Below are 16,489 nucleotides of genomic sequence, written 5' to 3'. Positions count from 1 at the left end.
TTTTACCCAGAAACACTTCAACATGCATGTCATTAGCCAGAGTCATATTTTGTTTATGATTTTTTAAAAGTATTTACATAGAGTGAAATATATAAACCGTAAGTGTACCATTCAGTGTATTTTCACAAATGCATACACTTATGTAACTCGAACCCCTCCTATAAAGATATGGAACATTACTGTCACCCCAGAAAGTGCCCAGTGACCATACGCACTCCTCAGAGGCAACCACTGTTCTGATATTTCCCTCCACAGATTATCTTTGTAATTTTTGTTCTAGAATTTCACATAAATAGAATCATACAGTATGTACAAGGCTTCCTTCACTTAGCATAATGTTTTAGAGAGTAAGCTATGTTGTCCCATGTATCTGTGTTGTTCTTTCCTTTTTATTGCGTAATACCTATTCCATTGTATGGATAGGTCACACTTTGCTTATCCATTCTCTTGATGGTCATCTGGGCTGTTTTCTGGCATTTGGCTGTGATGAGTAAAGCTGCTTTGAACAATCTTGTCATTCTTTGTATAGATACGTTTTCCTTTCTTTGGGTAAATACTTAGGAATGGAATTGTTGGTATGCCTGTAATTTTAACCTTAGTTTTAGCCACTGAAGAAAAGTTGTTTTTGATCATGGTATGACTGGGCTACATTTCATTTTAAACGTATACCTTCTTTTTTCCATTTCCATTTGCCACCATCCTAGTCCAGATGATCATACCTCATTTGTAGATTAGGATAGTTCAGTAGGTTCTCTTACCTCTTAGTCGCTTCCCCACTTTTCAGTCCATCCAGCAAAAGGCTTACAGGTGAAAACACTACATTTTGACACTTCACTCTCTTGTTAAAAGTCTCCAGCACCTTCTGTGTATTCAAGACCCTGTAAATCTGTCTCTACCCGGCCTTGTTTCATACCTCTTTTCAACATAAACCCCCTATGTGCCTTCTGGCATGTTTCTACCTTCATGCTTTTGCTCATACTGCTCTAGCTTAGAATATTCTTTCTTCCTTCTCCATCTCCCCAAATCCTTAGAGTTCTTAAGGTGCAGCTCAAAATTCCACAACTAGTTTGTGAGCTCCTTGTGGGCAAGGACCATGTCCAATATAGGTAGTTTCCCTAATCTGAAAACCTGAAATCTGACATGTTCCGACATCCAAAACTTTTTGAGCTCTGACACGACACCCAAAGGAAATGCTCATTGGAGCATTTTTTGGATTTCAGATTCTCAAGTTAGAAATGCTCAACAGATAAGTATAATGCAAATATTCCAACCCCCTGCCCACCCAAAAAAATCTGAAATCTAAAACACTTCTTGTCTGAAACATTTGGGATAAGGGATAAAACCTATATTTCTTGTATATTCTAATCAGTACTTATCATAGTTCTACAAACATAATAGACATTTAGTCAATACCTGCCAATTTGGTTGCCTGATACTGATGATTACAAGTGAATCTACTTTCTTAGTATTTCCTTTTAATGCTCAGTTAGGTTTTATACTTGGAGAACTATTGGACTTAATAATTTTTTAAAGTTATTTTTAAGTTACAATGATACAGTTCCAAACTCTATGAAATACCTATAACAATGATAAAAATGCACTTTAATATGTATTCTAATTCCACTCTAATAAAACCATGACTATCTGATGCCCCTAGGGAATGAGTCGTTTATGGTATGTGTGCATTTCAAGCAGTAGAAGGCTTACTGCCAGCCCTTTTATTTTCATGTTTAATGGAATGCTATGCAGTGTAGTACACATGTTATGTACTTGCCCTCATAAATCAGTGTGCTTCCTTATAGCTACAGATGTACATACTGATGGTATCAGGCTTTGGGCTTTTTCGTTTGTTCCTCCATACGAACAGTATAGTTCAGCCCCATACTGCTGAACCACACTGGTTGTATATGCTCATTGTGATACACTGAGGCTCTGCAGACTACGGTTTTGAGATACAGGTGACAGCTTGCTTTCTTGGAGAACTGAGCTTCTGTCCTTGTCTTTAGAACTCGAGTTTTCTTCTTAGTTTTCACTGTATTTGCAGTTCTGTAACCAAAACACCATTAATGATTTCTGTTGGTCACTGCTGTTGTAGCCTTTTCCCCCTTGACTGCTGGTCCTATCATAGCTGTCTGTGTGCTCTACTCTACCCTTCCCTCTTCTATTCTCTGTTTCCTCTTTTTTCTTCATTATCCTGTTACATTTTCCAAACTTTCCATTTTATGTAAAAATGTTCTCTCCCCTTACATACCTTGGCAGGCAATAAAAGCACTCCTTTCTTTTGGCGTGTTGAACTGATCAGACTATTGGATGTAATGTTTAGGTGCATTACCGTTTCTCCACCCTGCTTTATGTTGCCAGGGAAATATGCCCCCCCCTTTTTTTTTTACTGCCAAACTTTTTGTTTGTTCTGTGTATTACAATAGTATAAGGATAGACTGTTCCAGAGTATAATCAAATCTGAAATCTAACGTGGCATTCATTTACTGGTGGGTTTTAACTATGAAATCTCATGTGGCACAAGAATATTTTTTAATTTCAATAGGATCATGGTAGCAGAAATGTAGAAAGGACCATGTGCCATTCTGGCTATGGTTTTATATTGTTTACTCTTAAAATAACTCTGAAGATTGATATGTGTATATACAGCTTTAGTAATTAATTTTTATCATCAGTTTACTCTTAGTTTGTCTCCTGATTTTATAGGTCCCAAGAAATCCTGATATCCCAAATCCAGCTCTGGCTCAAAGAGAAGAGCAAAAAAAGATTGATGGAGCAGAACCTCTTACACCAGAAGAGACTGAAGAAAAGGAAAAACTTCTCACACAAGTAAACGATTTTCAATGGTTGAAATACTTACAATCAATCAGTAGAAAAAAAGAAAATATAGATCACACTTAATTTTTATTGTATGGGCCTAGTATCCTAATGTGACACACCAACAGAACTCAGGGCTATTTTGTAAACATGTTTAGACCAAATATCCCTATTTTAAAAAATTGATCTTATAGAATATGCCATTTTAGAAATACTGGATAGTATATATATGTAAAATATAAGTGTCAAGTATTAGCAATATGAAATACATTTTGCCAATTTATAATAAGGTCAGTGAATCCACATTTGAATTTTGACAGTAGTTATTAACAGACTCTTTTTTGTTTTTTGAGACAGTCTCCGTCTGTCGCCCAGGCTGGAATGCAATGGTGCGATCTCAACTCACTGCATCCTCCACCTCCCGGGTTTAGGAGATTCTCCTGCCTGAGCCTCCTGAGTAGCTGAGATTACAGGCACCTGCCACCGTGCCTCACTAATTTTTGTGTTTTTAGTAGAGATGGGGTTTCACCATGTTGGCCAGGCTCATCTCAAATTTCTGACCTCAAGTGATCTGCCCACCTCGTTCTCCCAAAGTGTTGGTGTTACAGGTGTGAGCCACTGCGCCAAGCCTGTTAAAACATATTCTTGAAAATTTAAATTTCTTTTGTTTATAGATGTGAATTGTCTCCTGAAGTTATATTCCACTAATTTTTGTTAATGGAATTATTTCATAAATTTCAAAATTCTTTTTATCCTTTCTTAGAACTTTCATACAATGATGAGAGATGTCGGAAGCTTTTTAAGGTGATCATTGGATAACAATTATTAAATTAGGAAGTTTTCCATTTGAACAAAATATTAATGCTTTCAAGTCATTACTGCTATGATGAGTTTTATGATTGTTCTACTTCTAAAATAAACTATAGAAGATAGAATTTCAGCACAGAAGACTTGCAAAATAATAAACAAAAATGTGTGCTGTAAGACATTAATATAGAGGGTTGCCAGGAAGATTTATTTATTCAACAAATTTTGAACAATGTGCAATGCATAGTAGTAGGTAATTCTCCACATTAATTATTGAAAGATAGTTTTTATATTTATACATTATTTATTATATAGGTCTTTTCATTGTTATAACATGTAATTGTATGAATTTTCGCAAATTACATTCATAAGTTTTTGAGCCAAATGCCTGGAAGTAATAAAGTTTAGTTTGAAATTATAATTGCAGATGGCTGAATATTGGGACTTACAACAGAATAAAAGAAAACATTTAAATATTCATGTTCTGTATGTATTTCCTGAATGCAAAAGTGAAGTTATGGCTTTAGAATGCTACGTGGCTTAGAGTATATTGTGAATGGATGGTATAACAAAAATATACAGTCTCACCTGAGATAATCTTTTAGATTGTAATTAGAAATTTTTTGCCCTTCCTAGTAGATGAATTCATTTTTGTCCTCCTCTGCTGCCTTAAATAATCTTTTTCTAAAGCCATGGCAGTACATAGGAACAAATGTGGGGTCATCTGAAATCTTTATCAACTAAAAGCCATGGATAGAGTTTTGCAATGTCTAGAATATCACATTTATGTGAGCTGAGGTTTGAGGAGTGGAAAACAAATTCTTGGTCTTGTGATTTCACAGACGTGCTAGTAATGCCAAGGGAATTTAGAACACTGGCTAAAGTGTTTTTTGTTTTTTTTTTTTTGAGACGGAGTTTCTCTCTTGTTACCCAGGCTGGAGTGCAATGGTGCAATCTCGGCTCACCGCAACCTCCGCCTCCCGGGTTCAGGCAATTCTCCTGCCCCAGCCTCCTGAGTCGCTGGGATTACAGGCACGCGCCACCATGCCCAGCTAACTTTTTGTATTTTTAGTAGAGACGGGGTTTCACCATGTTGACCAGGATGGTCTTGATCTCTTGACCTCGTGATCCACCCGCCTCGGCCTCCCACAGTGCTGGGATTACAGGCTTGAGCCACCGCGCCCGGCCGAAAGTGTTTTATGTTTTAGTAAAAAAATTGAGTGGGTCTAGTAACGTTCTGCTTGTAGAAGTTCCATTTATGAACATAATTTAGAACAGAAATTATTTATTCACACTAGTTCAGAATGATGTACACAGCTACAAAAAATTTTTTTTTTCTTTTTTTACATTCTCTTTTGGTTATTCCTCTGTGTTCTTTGGATTTAATGCATCCACATTCCTCTCTTAATTTACATGGGAACAGATCTGTGAAAAAAAAATCATTGAAGTACTAGAATATCAAGACTTCAGCATTTATATTAGCATTTTTATTTTCATGCATTTGTATTTTAATGTAGTAGGCATCTATAAAATATGAAATTAAAAACTACAGATCTTAGAACTATAAATCAACTTTAAGTACTTAGAAAAGATTACATTCTCTTTGTAATAGAAAAGCAGTTATTTCTTTAACAACTCTCACTCAACTTTTGATTCCAACATAAAATACGTGCAATTTTATAAGGAGAAACATCTTAAGCATTTTAAACTGTTTTTTAATGTATCATTGTACAGAGGTAAATAGGACAATACATGGATTTATTAATTTAACCTCTATTGATAATGCTTAACTTTTTGTTCACAGGGTTTCACAAACTGGACTAAACGAGATTTTAACCAGTTTATTAAAGCTAATGAGAAATATGGAAGAGATGACATTGATAACATAGCTCGAGAAGTAGAGGGCAAATCCCCTGAGGAGGTCATGGAGTATTCAGGTTTGTATATAATTTGAAACATGATGTTGTATTTAAACATTATTCATTTATTAAGCATCAATTTAATTGTACCTTTGTTCAGGGATGCTTTAAACTTTTATGAATAAGACATAAGTGAGAGTATAAACTATAATTGTATTTCTATGAAAATATTATAAGATTTATCCTAAAAAACTGACTGCTGTTGACTCTATCAGTTAGCTAAAAGAACTAAATAAAGCTCTGATAAAACAAGAGTGGCTATTGGATGAGCAGTGATGAAATTAGTTTCCCACCTTCCGGCCTCTGGAATTTGGTTCTCCTCTGGTTCAATTCGGAGATTCATATTCTGTGGATTGAATTCATGCCTTTTCTCTCTAGGTCGTCCTTGAAGTAGAGAGTTCCTGTCAGGCCCATTTAGAGGCTCAAACACCCTTAGAGTTCCAACCTATTCCAGATGGTTCCTGTGGGTCGCATTAACTTGAGGCTAGTGGGCACAGATCTGAAAAGATTGCTTTAATCAATCTATTTACTAGTACTCAAATCCTTTCCCTCTCTTACTCACCTGTGTTGTTGAGCTCGACCAGAATCAGTTTAGCTGCTGAAGCATATGGATTTTTTTTGTTATTTATTATTTATATTTTTATTTTTTCCAAGACGGTGTCTTGCTCTGTCACCCAGGCTGGAGTGTGGTGGCACGATCTTGGCTTACTGCACCCTCTGCCTCCTGGGTTCAAGCGATTCTCCTACCTCAGTCTCCCGAGTAGCTGGGACTACAGGCACCCACCACCATGCCCAACTAATTTTTGTATTGTTATTAGAGACGGGCTTTCACCATGTCGGCCAGGCTGGTCTTGAACTCTTGACCTCACTGTCCACCCGCCTCGGCCTCCCAAAATCCTGGGATTGCAGGTGTGCACCACTGTGCCCAGCCCAATTTTTTTTTTTTTTTTTTTTTTTTTTTTTTTTTTACATTTACTGGTTGATTATAAAGGATATTACAAAAGATACAGATGAAGTGTGTAGAGCAAAGTATGGGCCAAGGGGGTGCAGAGCTTTGGTGCCCTCCCTGAGCACACCACCCTCCAGAACTCCATGTGTTTATCCAGAAATCTTATTAAAAATAGGTAAATATTTCTAGCAAGTTTTCTATATGTAGTACATAGGACTTGTCTAACTTCCAAATAGGCTCAGCTCTTAAATTTATAATTTGAACCAAGATGTGTAGCATCTAGAGCATTTTTTTGCCATTGAAACAATGTTACGTAGGGTTAAGTTTCTATGGTAGCCCCTGCCCCAAATTTATTTAACCTAACCACTGAAATGCTGCTTTTGCAATACTGGGAAAGAAACATTACAGTACTAATAAATATACTAAAGATTCATACTGCCTAGGAGCAGCTTTTAATTTATCTAGAGTGCTAGTGCTTGAACAAATCCAGATTTAATTAAGGAGATTTTTTCTTCTGGAAATCTAAAACGGTCTTCTGGGGGACTTTAGAGGTCAGTTGTATTGAGTTTTTATTACACGTAATGTAACATTAAGTTTATGAACTTTCTTTTCCTTGAAACCAGCATGACATTAGTACTACTCATAACATTTAGCACATAAATTTAGGGCATTTGGAGGCTTAAGGGAAAAACAGATTGAAGAGAGAAATTTTAGCATCAAGAGTAGAATGAAAAGAATGTAAAAGGGTACGTGCAGAGAGATTTCTAAGAAGAATTTTCTTCAGAAGATAGGCAGGGAGATAACATCAGTGTTGTGAAGTTGCAAGAAAAAATGTGACTCAAAAAGATTATCCTGTCAGACTTTCCATCAAATTTGACACCGGGCTAGGTGGCATGACTAGCTTAGGATTGTTTAATTGCTACCTGCCAGGTTGGGGGCCATGTCAGAGGGTGGGGAAATTGCAACGAGTTTGTTGTAGTTGGTTACAGTAAGATAAGAAATGTGTGCAATTGCCCATCCATTAATATATAGTATCTTTTTACATAGCAGGTGTTTAAATATTTGTTGAATGAATAAGTGAGTGAATGAATAAATGAACGTAGGTACTTACAAAAATCAGAGTGCTCACATATCTTTCTTGATAGGCTCTAAAAATGAAAAAGTTGAGGATGTGGAGTATGTCATTAAAAGGCCTTTCATTGAAGTCATAAGATGTGACATATTAATAGATTATTTGGCTCATCTATAAAATTTGGTTGGGTGACTTGGTAATTGGAATATTTTTCAGTGTGTATGCAATTAACATCCCAATGATGGTTTTTTTGTTTCTGTTTTTGTTTTTTGAGAAAAGGCTATTCCAAGTAAGTTTAAAAACACACTATTGGTCATTGGAAATACTGTAAGATGATTAGTGAGTGATTCCAAAAGCAAATAACAATTTCAGTAAAAATGGCTGCTACATAGAAAAAATTTGAACAACCTGTTCATAGTAGCTTGTGTTTTTGTTTGTTTGTTTGTTTGTTTTTGAGATGGAGTCTCACTCTGTCGTCCAGGCTGGAGTGCAGTGGCTCGATCTCGGCTCAATGTCGAGATCTCAGCATTTGGAGGCTTAGGGGAAAAAAATAGATTGAAGAGAGAAATTCTAGCATCAAGGGTAGAATGAAAAGAATGTAAAAGGGTGCATGCAGAGAGATTTTTAAGAAGAATTTTCTTCAGAAGATAGGCAGGGAGATAACATCAGTGTGTGTGAAAAAATATGATTCAAAAAGATTATCCTGTCAGACTTTTCTGTCAAATTTGACAACAGGCTAGGTGGCATGACTAGCTTAGAACTATTTAATTACTGCCTGTCAGGTTGGGGGCCATGTCACTTGAACCTCCACTTCCTGGGTTCAAGTGATTCTCCCGCCTCAGCTTTCTGAGTAGCTGGGATTACAGGAGCGCGCCACCACGCCCAGCTGACATTTGTATTTTTAGTAGAGATGAGGTTTCACCATGTTGGCCAGGCTGGTATCAAACTCTCAACCTCAGGCGATCTGCCCACCTTGGCCTCCCAAAGTGCGGGATTACAGGCGTGAGTCACCGCACCCGGCCCGTAATAGTTTGTTTTGTTTCTGCATGCTAGGAAGCTATATTCACTGTTTATATATTGCTCTCTCCTGTATCATTTTATGTGTTTGGCCCTTTTTCTATCACGTTTGAGTAAAAAGCCTAGCTTAAATCAGTATCTGTATCCTCTTTTGAAATCCTAGTCATTTGGGATGGATCATAAGATTCCCTACTATTTCATGAAAGGAAAATTGCTAACCTAAAACCTTGTTGAGGTCTACTTTTTAAGTGAAAAGTTTGTAGTATTTAATAATTGAGCATATTATATATATAAGATGAATCTGAATCTTAACTTTAAGAAGTACACGTGGCTGGGCGTGGTAGCTCACGCCTGTAATCCCAGCACTTTGGGAGGCCGAGGTGGACGGATCACGAGGTCAAGAGATCAAGATCATCCTGGCCAATATGGTGAAATCCGTCTCTACTAAAAATACACAAATTACCTGAGTGTGGTGGTACTTGCCTGCAGTCCCAGCTACTCGGGAGGCTGAGGCAGCAGAATCGCTTGAACCCGGGAGGCAGAGGTTACAGTCAGCAGAGATTGTGCCACTGCACTCCAGCCTGGCAACAGAGCAAGACTCCATCTCACACAGACACACAAAAAGAAGTACAAGCTCACTGTATTCTTTCCTGTTAATTCCTTATTCTACAATTCCTTGGATTTATTTGCTTAAATGATAGGATTTTAAAGAAATAACTCTGTTTTTCAGCTGTATTTTGGGAACGTTGCAATGAATTACAGGACATTGAGAAAATTATGGCTCAAATTGAACGTGGAGAAGCAAGAATTCAACGAAGGATCAGTATCAAGAAAGCCCTGGATGCCAAAGTATTGTGTTTTATGTCAAATTATTATTAGATTGTTTTAATTGTGTAATTGTGGTCAGCTTTGACTTCTTACTGCACATTCAACTATGTAGGATTTAGCCCTACAGGGTTTTGTGAGGTTTTTTTTACAGGTGTGGAGACAAGAAACTGTGAAAATAAAGACATAAGACACAGAGATAGAGAAAAAAGAGTTTGGGCCCAGGGGTCCACTGCCAACTGGAGCGTGGAGTTGGCGGTGGCCCCAAGTGCCTGGACACTTTGACTTTTATTGAGTACAAAGCGGGGGGGGCAAGGTAGGTAGGGCGAGGTAATGGTGGTTAGTGATAGGGTTAGGTAAGTCACGTGTTTTGGAGACAGGCGCTTAGGATGTTTAAGAAGCTGAGGCAAGGAGAAAACCTAATGCGTTAGCACTTTTTTTATATTTGTTAAGAATATTAAGGACGTGAACATTTATGTTACTATTACTCATTTTTATTTTAGAAGAAAGGAGCCAGGTGCAGAAGCGGAACATGAAAGTAGATATGGAATGTGACTGCTGCAGCATAGCATTACATAGAAATAGTTAAGCCCCCGGATGTTTGGAGGCCTTTTTGACAGCCGCCAAGCCTAACTACAAGAGCTTGGAAGAGCGGAGTTTTGTTTTCTTTTAACTTCCCTGAGGAAGGAGCTGTTTTGGCTATTTTGGATGTTTTCTTCCCTAGCCGGCTAAACTGCGGGTGCTTTTTTTTTTTTTTCTTTTGGAGATGGCTCTTGTTACCCAGGCTGGAGTGCAATGGCGCGATCTCGGCTCACCGCAACCTCCGCCTCCTGGATTCAGGCAGTTCTCCTGCCTCAACGTCCTGAGTAGCTGGGACTACAGGCATGCGCCACCATGCCCAGCTAATGTTTTATATTTTTAGTAGAGACGGGGTTTCACCATGTTGACCAGGATGGTCTCGATCTCTTGACCTCGTGATCCACCACTGCGGGTGCTTTTATGGTGCTAGCGCTGTTGCACAGCCGAGGAGCCTTTTAGCAGCCCTTATGCGGGTGTGACAGAGGGCTTAGAGCATTTTGCTTTAGGGTTTTTTTTTTTAATGCCACTTTAGTTTTATACTTTATGACCTGAGATTTATTAGTAAAATTAAAGATTATATGATTGTATATATGTATATATTTATGATTACATGTGAATAACTGTGATTATGATTATATATGGGAATAACTATATAGTTATATTTTAATTTTTTTAATATAATATTTATATGAGAACAGACTGAGGCCTTAGACCCTTGCCTCGGCTCTTGTGGAGATTTTCCCCCCACACAACTAAAAGCGCTATTTTGTTTAAATACACAGATTGCAAGATACAAGGCTCCATTTCATCAGTTGCGCATTCAGTATGGAACGAGCAAAGGAAAGAACTACACTGAGGAAGAAGATAGATTCTTGATTTGTATGTTACACAAAATGGGCTTTGATAGAGAAAATGTATATGAAGAATTAAGACAGTGTGTACGAAATGCTCCACAGTTTAGATTTGACTGGTTTATCAAGTCTAGGACTGCCATGGTATGTATTCCTTTCTTACTGATTTCCTCCAACTTTTTATTTTGAAAAATTTAAAACACCATATATCCTTCACCTAGATTCTCCAATGGACATTTTGGCAGATTGGCGGCTCTCTCTCACTTTCTGTGTGTGTGTGTGTGTGTGTGTGTGTCTGTGTGTATGTGTGTGTGTGTGTGTATGTGTGTGTATATATATATATATATATATATGTATATATATATATATAGGGATGTCTATATTCTATATTCTGAAATGCATATCTGTACCTTATATTCATAAGTATACTTAACTATATTTCTGAACCATTTGAAAATGAATTACAATGTGAGTCTTCACCTCTAAATACTTAAGCATGTATCTGCTAAGAATAATGGCATTTTCTTACATAACCACAATCCCACCTGAAAACACTGATTCAGTAATGTCGTTTAGTATACAGTCCATGTATAAGCTTTTCCAGTTGTGCCCCAAATGCCCTTTGTAGCTTTTTTTTTTTTTAAACATTGATGATCCCACAAGTTTCACACAATGCATTTGGTTGTTAGGTGTCTTTAATCTCTTTTAATCCACAACTTTTTATTTTTCGTAATCATGACTTTTTAAAGGTGTCCAGGCTAGTTGTCTTGTAGAATGTCCCACATTGTGGATTTGCCTCATTACTCATTGTAAGATTTAGATTCAACATATTTGGCAAGCATGCTATGAAAGTGATGTTATGTATTTTTTATTACAATCCCATCAGAAGGTACATTATGTCAGGTTGTCACACTATTGGTGATGCTAAGTTTGCTCATTTGTTAATATGGTGAGCTTCAGAACTCTCCACTTTAGAGGTATGTTTTCCCCTTTGTAATTAAGCAGGTTATACTTGAGTCTATGTGAATGACTTAAAGATTGACTTTTAATGAGAAGGACTTGTTGCCTAAGTTGAATTTTTTATTAGGAAACAATATTTAAGTAGAAGAGATTTTATTTTAGCTTATGTGTTTTCCTCCATTACTTTCTAATGTGAATTGTGTTCCTATTCTGTTCTAGTCCTAGTTAGCAGTGGTGTTCACGATGATATTTAAATACACGCAACACATTTTTAATGTTGGCATTGTTAATCTTTTGTCAGCCAAGGTAATTAGTACAAAAGTAGATTTATACAGCCTAAAAATTAAAAGCAACCAGAAACTGACAATCCAAACAATGTTTTTGTGACTAACCATAAAATAGGATACATTTTTCGTAGCTGCTACTTATCATAAATATCTTTTTGTCCAAAAGTTGACTGAGTGTGAAACAATGCTTAGTATTTTGCTTGAGTTACTTTATATTTTCAGTTCAAGTTGAATAAATAGAAAGGAAAAATCTGGGTTACTATAGTGAAGACATTAATTTTTGCAGATGCTTTAGAAGATCACATGTTTGTTAAAACTTTAACACAAATTTAGAGTGTGTGGACTGTGCTCATCAAATTTATGGATGGCGTATGCTTGGAGAGCTAGCAAATATTTTAGACCAAGCCATGATCCAAAGAAACTAGAGCAGCTGGAATGATGGATCAGTTGAATCTAACAACACAGTATTTATTCATTTATTTAGAGACGGAGTTTCACTCTTGCCACTCAGGCTGGAGTGCAGTGGAGCAATCTCGATTCACTGCAGCCTCCACCTCCCGGGTTCAAGCAATTCTGTCTCAGCCTCCTGAGTAGCTGGGATTACAGATGTCTGCCACCACACCCAGCTAATTTTTGTATTTTTAGTAGAGATGGGGTTTCACCATGTTGGCCAGGCTGGTCTTGGAACTCCTGACCTCGGGTGATCCAACCGCCTTGGCCTCCCAAAGTGCATGAATTACAGGCATGAGCCACCACACCTGGCCATCACGACGTTTAATAGGGATAAATATAGAATGCTATACTTGAAAAAAAATATGAAAAGATATATATGTTAGCAAGATACAGTAGAAGAATTAAGAATAAAAATGATGAGGTAATCTGTAGCATGAAGGACTGAGGTTAGATATAGGGAAGAATTGTTTGATAGGGTTCTTTGGGTCATTGAAATAAATTTTTTTTTTTTTTTTTTTTTTTTTTGGGACGGGGTTTTACTCATGTTACCCAGGCTGGAGTGCAATGGCGCGATCTCGGCTCACCGCAACCTCCGCCTCCTGGGTTCAGGCAATTCTCCTGCCTCAGCCTCCTGAGTAGCTGGGATTACAGGCACGCGCCACCATGCCTAGCTAATTTTTTGTATTTTTAGTAGAGACGGGGTTTCACCATGTTGACCAGGATGGTCTCGATCTCTTGACCTCGTGATCCACCCACCTCGGCCTCCCAAAGTGCTGGGATTACAGGCTTGAGCCACCGCGCCCGGCCCGATTGAAATAAATTATTGAAGAACAATGTAGAATAGCTTTTCATTGGCCTTTGAAAGTGGAATTATATTTTGACTGTCTGAAGATGTTGGCAGTGAGTTACTTGGCCTTTTAAGGTCCCCTTTAGCACAGTGAATCTATGACTATGTTTAGAAGAGAACTACTTTTAAAAGCCATGCAGGATAAATCTTTTAGCCATTTGGGGTTTTATACATGTAATGATTTAATTTAGAGTACCACTAACAGCTTGTAAAAGACAAATGCCTACCTGCATTTGTCGGTTAATCATGTTTTAGAATATACATATCCTTTTCTGTGATAGAACAGTTATTGAATTTTGAGTTTTTATTTCAGTGATATTTTGCTAATTTTTTAAAAGGTTGAGAACTTAATACTGTTTTCAGTTTCTGGAATCATTAAAACAGTCGGATGAAATGTATTCAAAGTGCAAGGAAAATCTTATACTGTTTATAATATGAACATGACTGTGGAACTACATAACCTTATTTTATTTTCTAAGAAAAAAATCCAGTATAATATTACCAACCACTAGATGTCTCTGAACTCCCTTGTAAAAAATCTGTTTTTCCTCTCTTCTTTTTACAAAACATTTACCTCTGTACTCTTTCTTTACCAAGAAATTTAAATCTCAAGTATATTTTCCAAAAAGCACATATTAATTATTTAAATGATCATAAAATGAAATCTTGTCTGGTAAAAATGAAGACATTTCTGTCTTTAATTACCTTCTAGAAAGTGGAATTTATTATTTCTAAATAATCTTCAAAACATGCCATAGTTTATTTTATATTTAAATATTTTAATTGAAAAGTTGTATTTAGCATTTTTTTCTATCATATTAAATTTTTATTTCTTTTCTAGTTAATGGATAATTTTAGCTTATGTTTCTGGATTTAGAGTATAAATAATATATTTTAAAATACATATACATTTGGATCTTTTTAGACTATTTCATGATAATATCAATAATTAGGGAATTATAGAAATGGATTGATAGTTCTTGATGATCTTCTTTCCTCCTTTCATTTTTAATGACTGTTCTGTGTGGTGAATCACATTCACAATCTAGAAAGAGAAACTGCACACTTTGAAAGAGGCACTTGTGATTTCTGAAATAAAAAGAATTTGTTTCATTGAAAAACCCCATCTTAGAACTACAGAGAATGCAGTTTGATTCATTATGTGAGTGTGCCACTGTGTTCAAATGAAAATCTTACTAATGATTGAACTGAGCTTACTAAAGCTACCTTTAAAAAGTCTTGCTTAAAGATGACTACTTTCTCAGAGACCTGAATGGTGTGAAATGCATCTTATAAAAAGTAGAAACCTTAATAGTTGTATTTTATTCAGAGATCTCAAAGTACTGAATTCATGGTTCCTGACTTGCCTAACAGTCATAAAGTGCTTAAAAGCATGAACTTCCACTTCTAAATATGCCTCACTTTGAAAGCCTTCAGCTAAAGGTTGCAGATTTCTTTGAGGCTCTTTTTCATTTAAAAGTGCTAGCTATACAAAAGAGAAAATGACTTTCAGTTCAATTTCTCTGTGCTAAAGGATTGCGATTTCTTTCTCTGAGAACTTGTGTGGTCTTTAAGTAAGTAATCAGTCTCTATTGAACTACATAAACAAGTAGGAAGGATATGATCAACTTAGCTTTTTAAGCTCAGAGCATATGAATTGCCCTACCATTTTCTTTCTAAGAAAACCGTTTTAGAATGAGGTCATAGTCTTAGGATAGTCAAAAACTATCGGAGTTAAAAGGACTTTTACCAAGTAACCGTAAAAGGAAGTAATACTCTGTAATTATATAGTACCTTTTATATAATGCCTGCCAATCCCTTTACTAACCTTAGCTTAATTTTCTTGCCACTTCTTTTAGGAAATGAATGTCAGTATAGTATCTCTGTTCATTTAGTGACAGAGTAAACATGACTGGGAGATTCGAGAAGAATCTGAGGGGTCCAAAAGATCTAGCACATTAGTCAGTTTACTGCAAAGGACATGTAGAAAGAGCACCCAAAATTCAATCAGTAATTCCTTGCGCCTTATTAGGTCCTTCTAAGTAGTAGTTAAAGTAGAAAAAGCAGAATTTAATTCTCTGAGAGAGGGAACATTTCTTGACAGAACCATTTATTGCATTATTTGCAGGGTTGCTTTGACTCTTAATTATAGTTAAAAAAAATTCTCGCCTTTTTACCTTTGGGGAGCTTTTTCCTTTTCCAGCCAGCTCAAGAGCCTGTGTGTGCATTGCCTGTGGTCATGTATATGTTGGAGTTGAATCGAGTATTAGTAATTAGTCATTACAATTACCCTGTCTTTTGTAGTAGTTTAAATGCATTTTTCTGATAATATCTCGGAAAGAGAATCACACACTGTTGTATACAATGGAATAAAATTTTGTTGCTGTTTGTTTTCAAATCACAGCTTGATTATAAATGAAAGTGTTTTCTATTTAAAAGGTAAGAAAATGACATTCTCCATTAGAATTGTAGGAGAAAAAATACTTTTTAGAAAACACTGCTCTAGCTCTTTATTAACTTCCCTATGTTTTGGCTTATCATGAGGTTTTAAATGTTAATTAGGTTATTGGTTCAGCACAGGATAGTTTATAAATTTATCAGTTCAGTCAGAAATGGATTTTCTTTATAGACACTTAGAAAAATGACAGTCAAATTAAAAAATTGCCAACTTGTTCTGTAGTCACAGTAACTTCTATTTGCTGCTTATGGAGTGTAGTCTAGGACATTTTATAAGGAAAGACAGCTACTCATGATTTTAACTTCTGTTAGTACTTAATTGTGTGATAACAGCTAATACTGATTTTTTTTTTTAAGAGGGAATCTCGCTTTGTCTCCCAGGCTGCAGTGCAGTGGTGCGATCTCAGCTCAGTGCAACCTCCACTTACTGGATTCAGGTGATTCTCGTGCCTCAGCCTTCTGAGTAGCTGGGATTACAGGTGCATGTCACCATGCCTGGCTAATTTTTAATATTTTTGGTAGAGACACGGTCTCACCATATTGGCCAGGCTGGTCTTGAACTCCTGACTTCAAGTGGTCCACCCGCCTCAGCCTCCCAAAGTGCTGAGATTATAGGCATGAACCACTGCACCAAGCCTAATATTGATAT

At 36.6% G+C, this 16,489-nt stretch overlaps 1 protein-coding gene across 6 annotated transcripts in view; it reads left to right on the top strand.

Moving 5' to 3' along the window:
- Positions 1 to 16,489, top strand: part of SMARCA1 (SWI/SNF related, matrix associated, actin dependent regulator of chromatin, subfamily a, member 1) — a 79,073-nt gene that overhangs the window by 48,671 nt on the left and 13,913 nt on the right. For all 6 annotated transcript variants that reach the window (XM_032260160.1, XM_032260159.1, XM_032260158.1 and 3 more), the window contains 4 exons: positions 2,707 to 2,829; positions 5,429 to 5,561; positions 9,312 to 9,430; positions 10,768 to 10,980. In XM_032260160.1, coding sequence (XP_032116051.1) covers positions 2,707 to 2,829; positions 5,429 to 5,561; positions 9,312 to 9,430; positions 10,768 to 10,980 — 588 coding nt within the window. The remainder of the gene's footprint in view (positions 1 to 2,706; positions 2,830 to 5,428; positions 5,562 to 9,311; positions 9,431 to 10,767; positions 10,981 to 16,489) is intronic.

Source organism: Sapajus apella, unplaced genomic scaffold (assembly GCF_009761245.1).
Source record: "Sapajus apella isolate SASKATOON/1434 unplaced genomic scaffold, GSC_monkey_1.0 scaffold115, whole genome shotgun sequence".
NCBI lineage: Eukaryota > Metazoa > Chordata > Mammalia > Primates > Cebidae > Sapajus > Sapajus apella.
The sequence above is the reverse complement of the archived record's forward strand: the minus strand, read 5'-3'. Positions and strand labels throughout refer to the sequence as shown.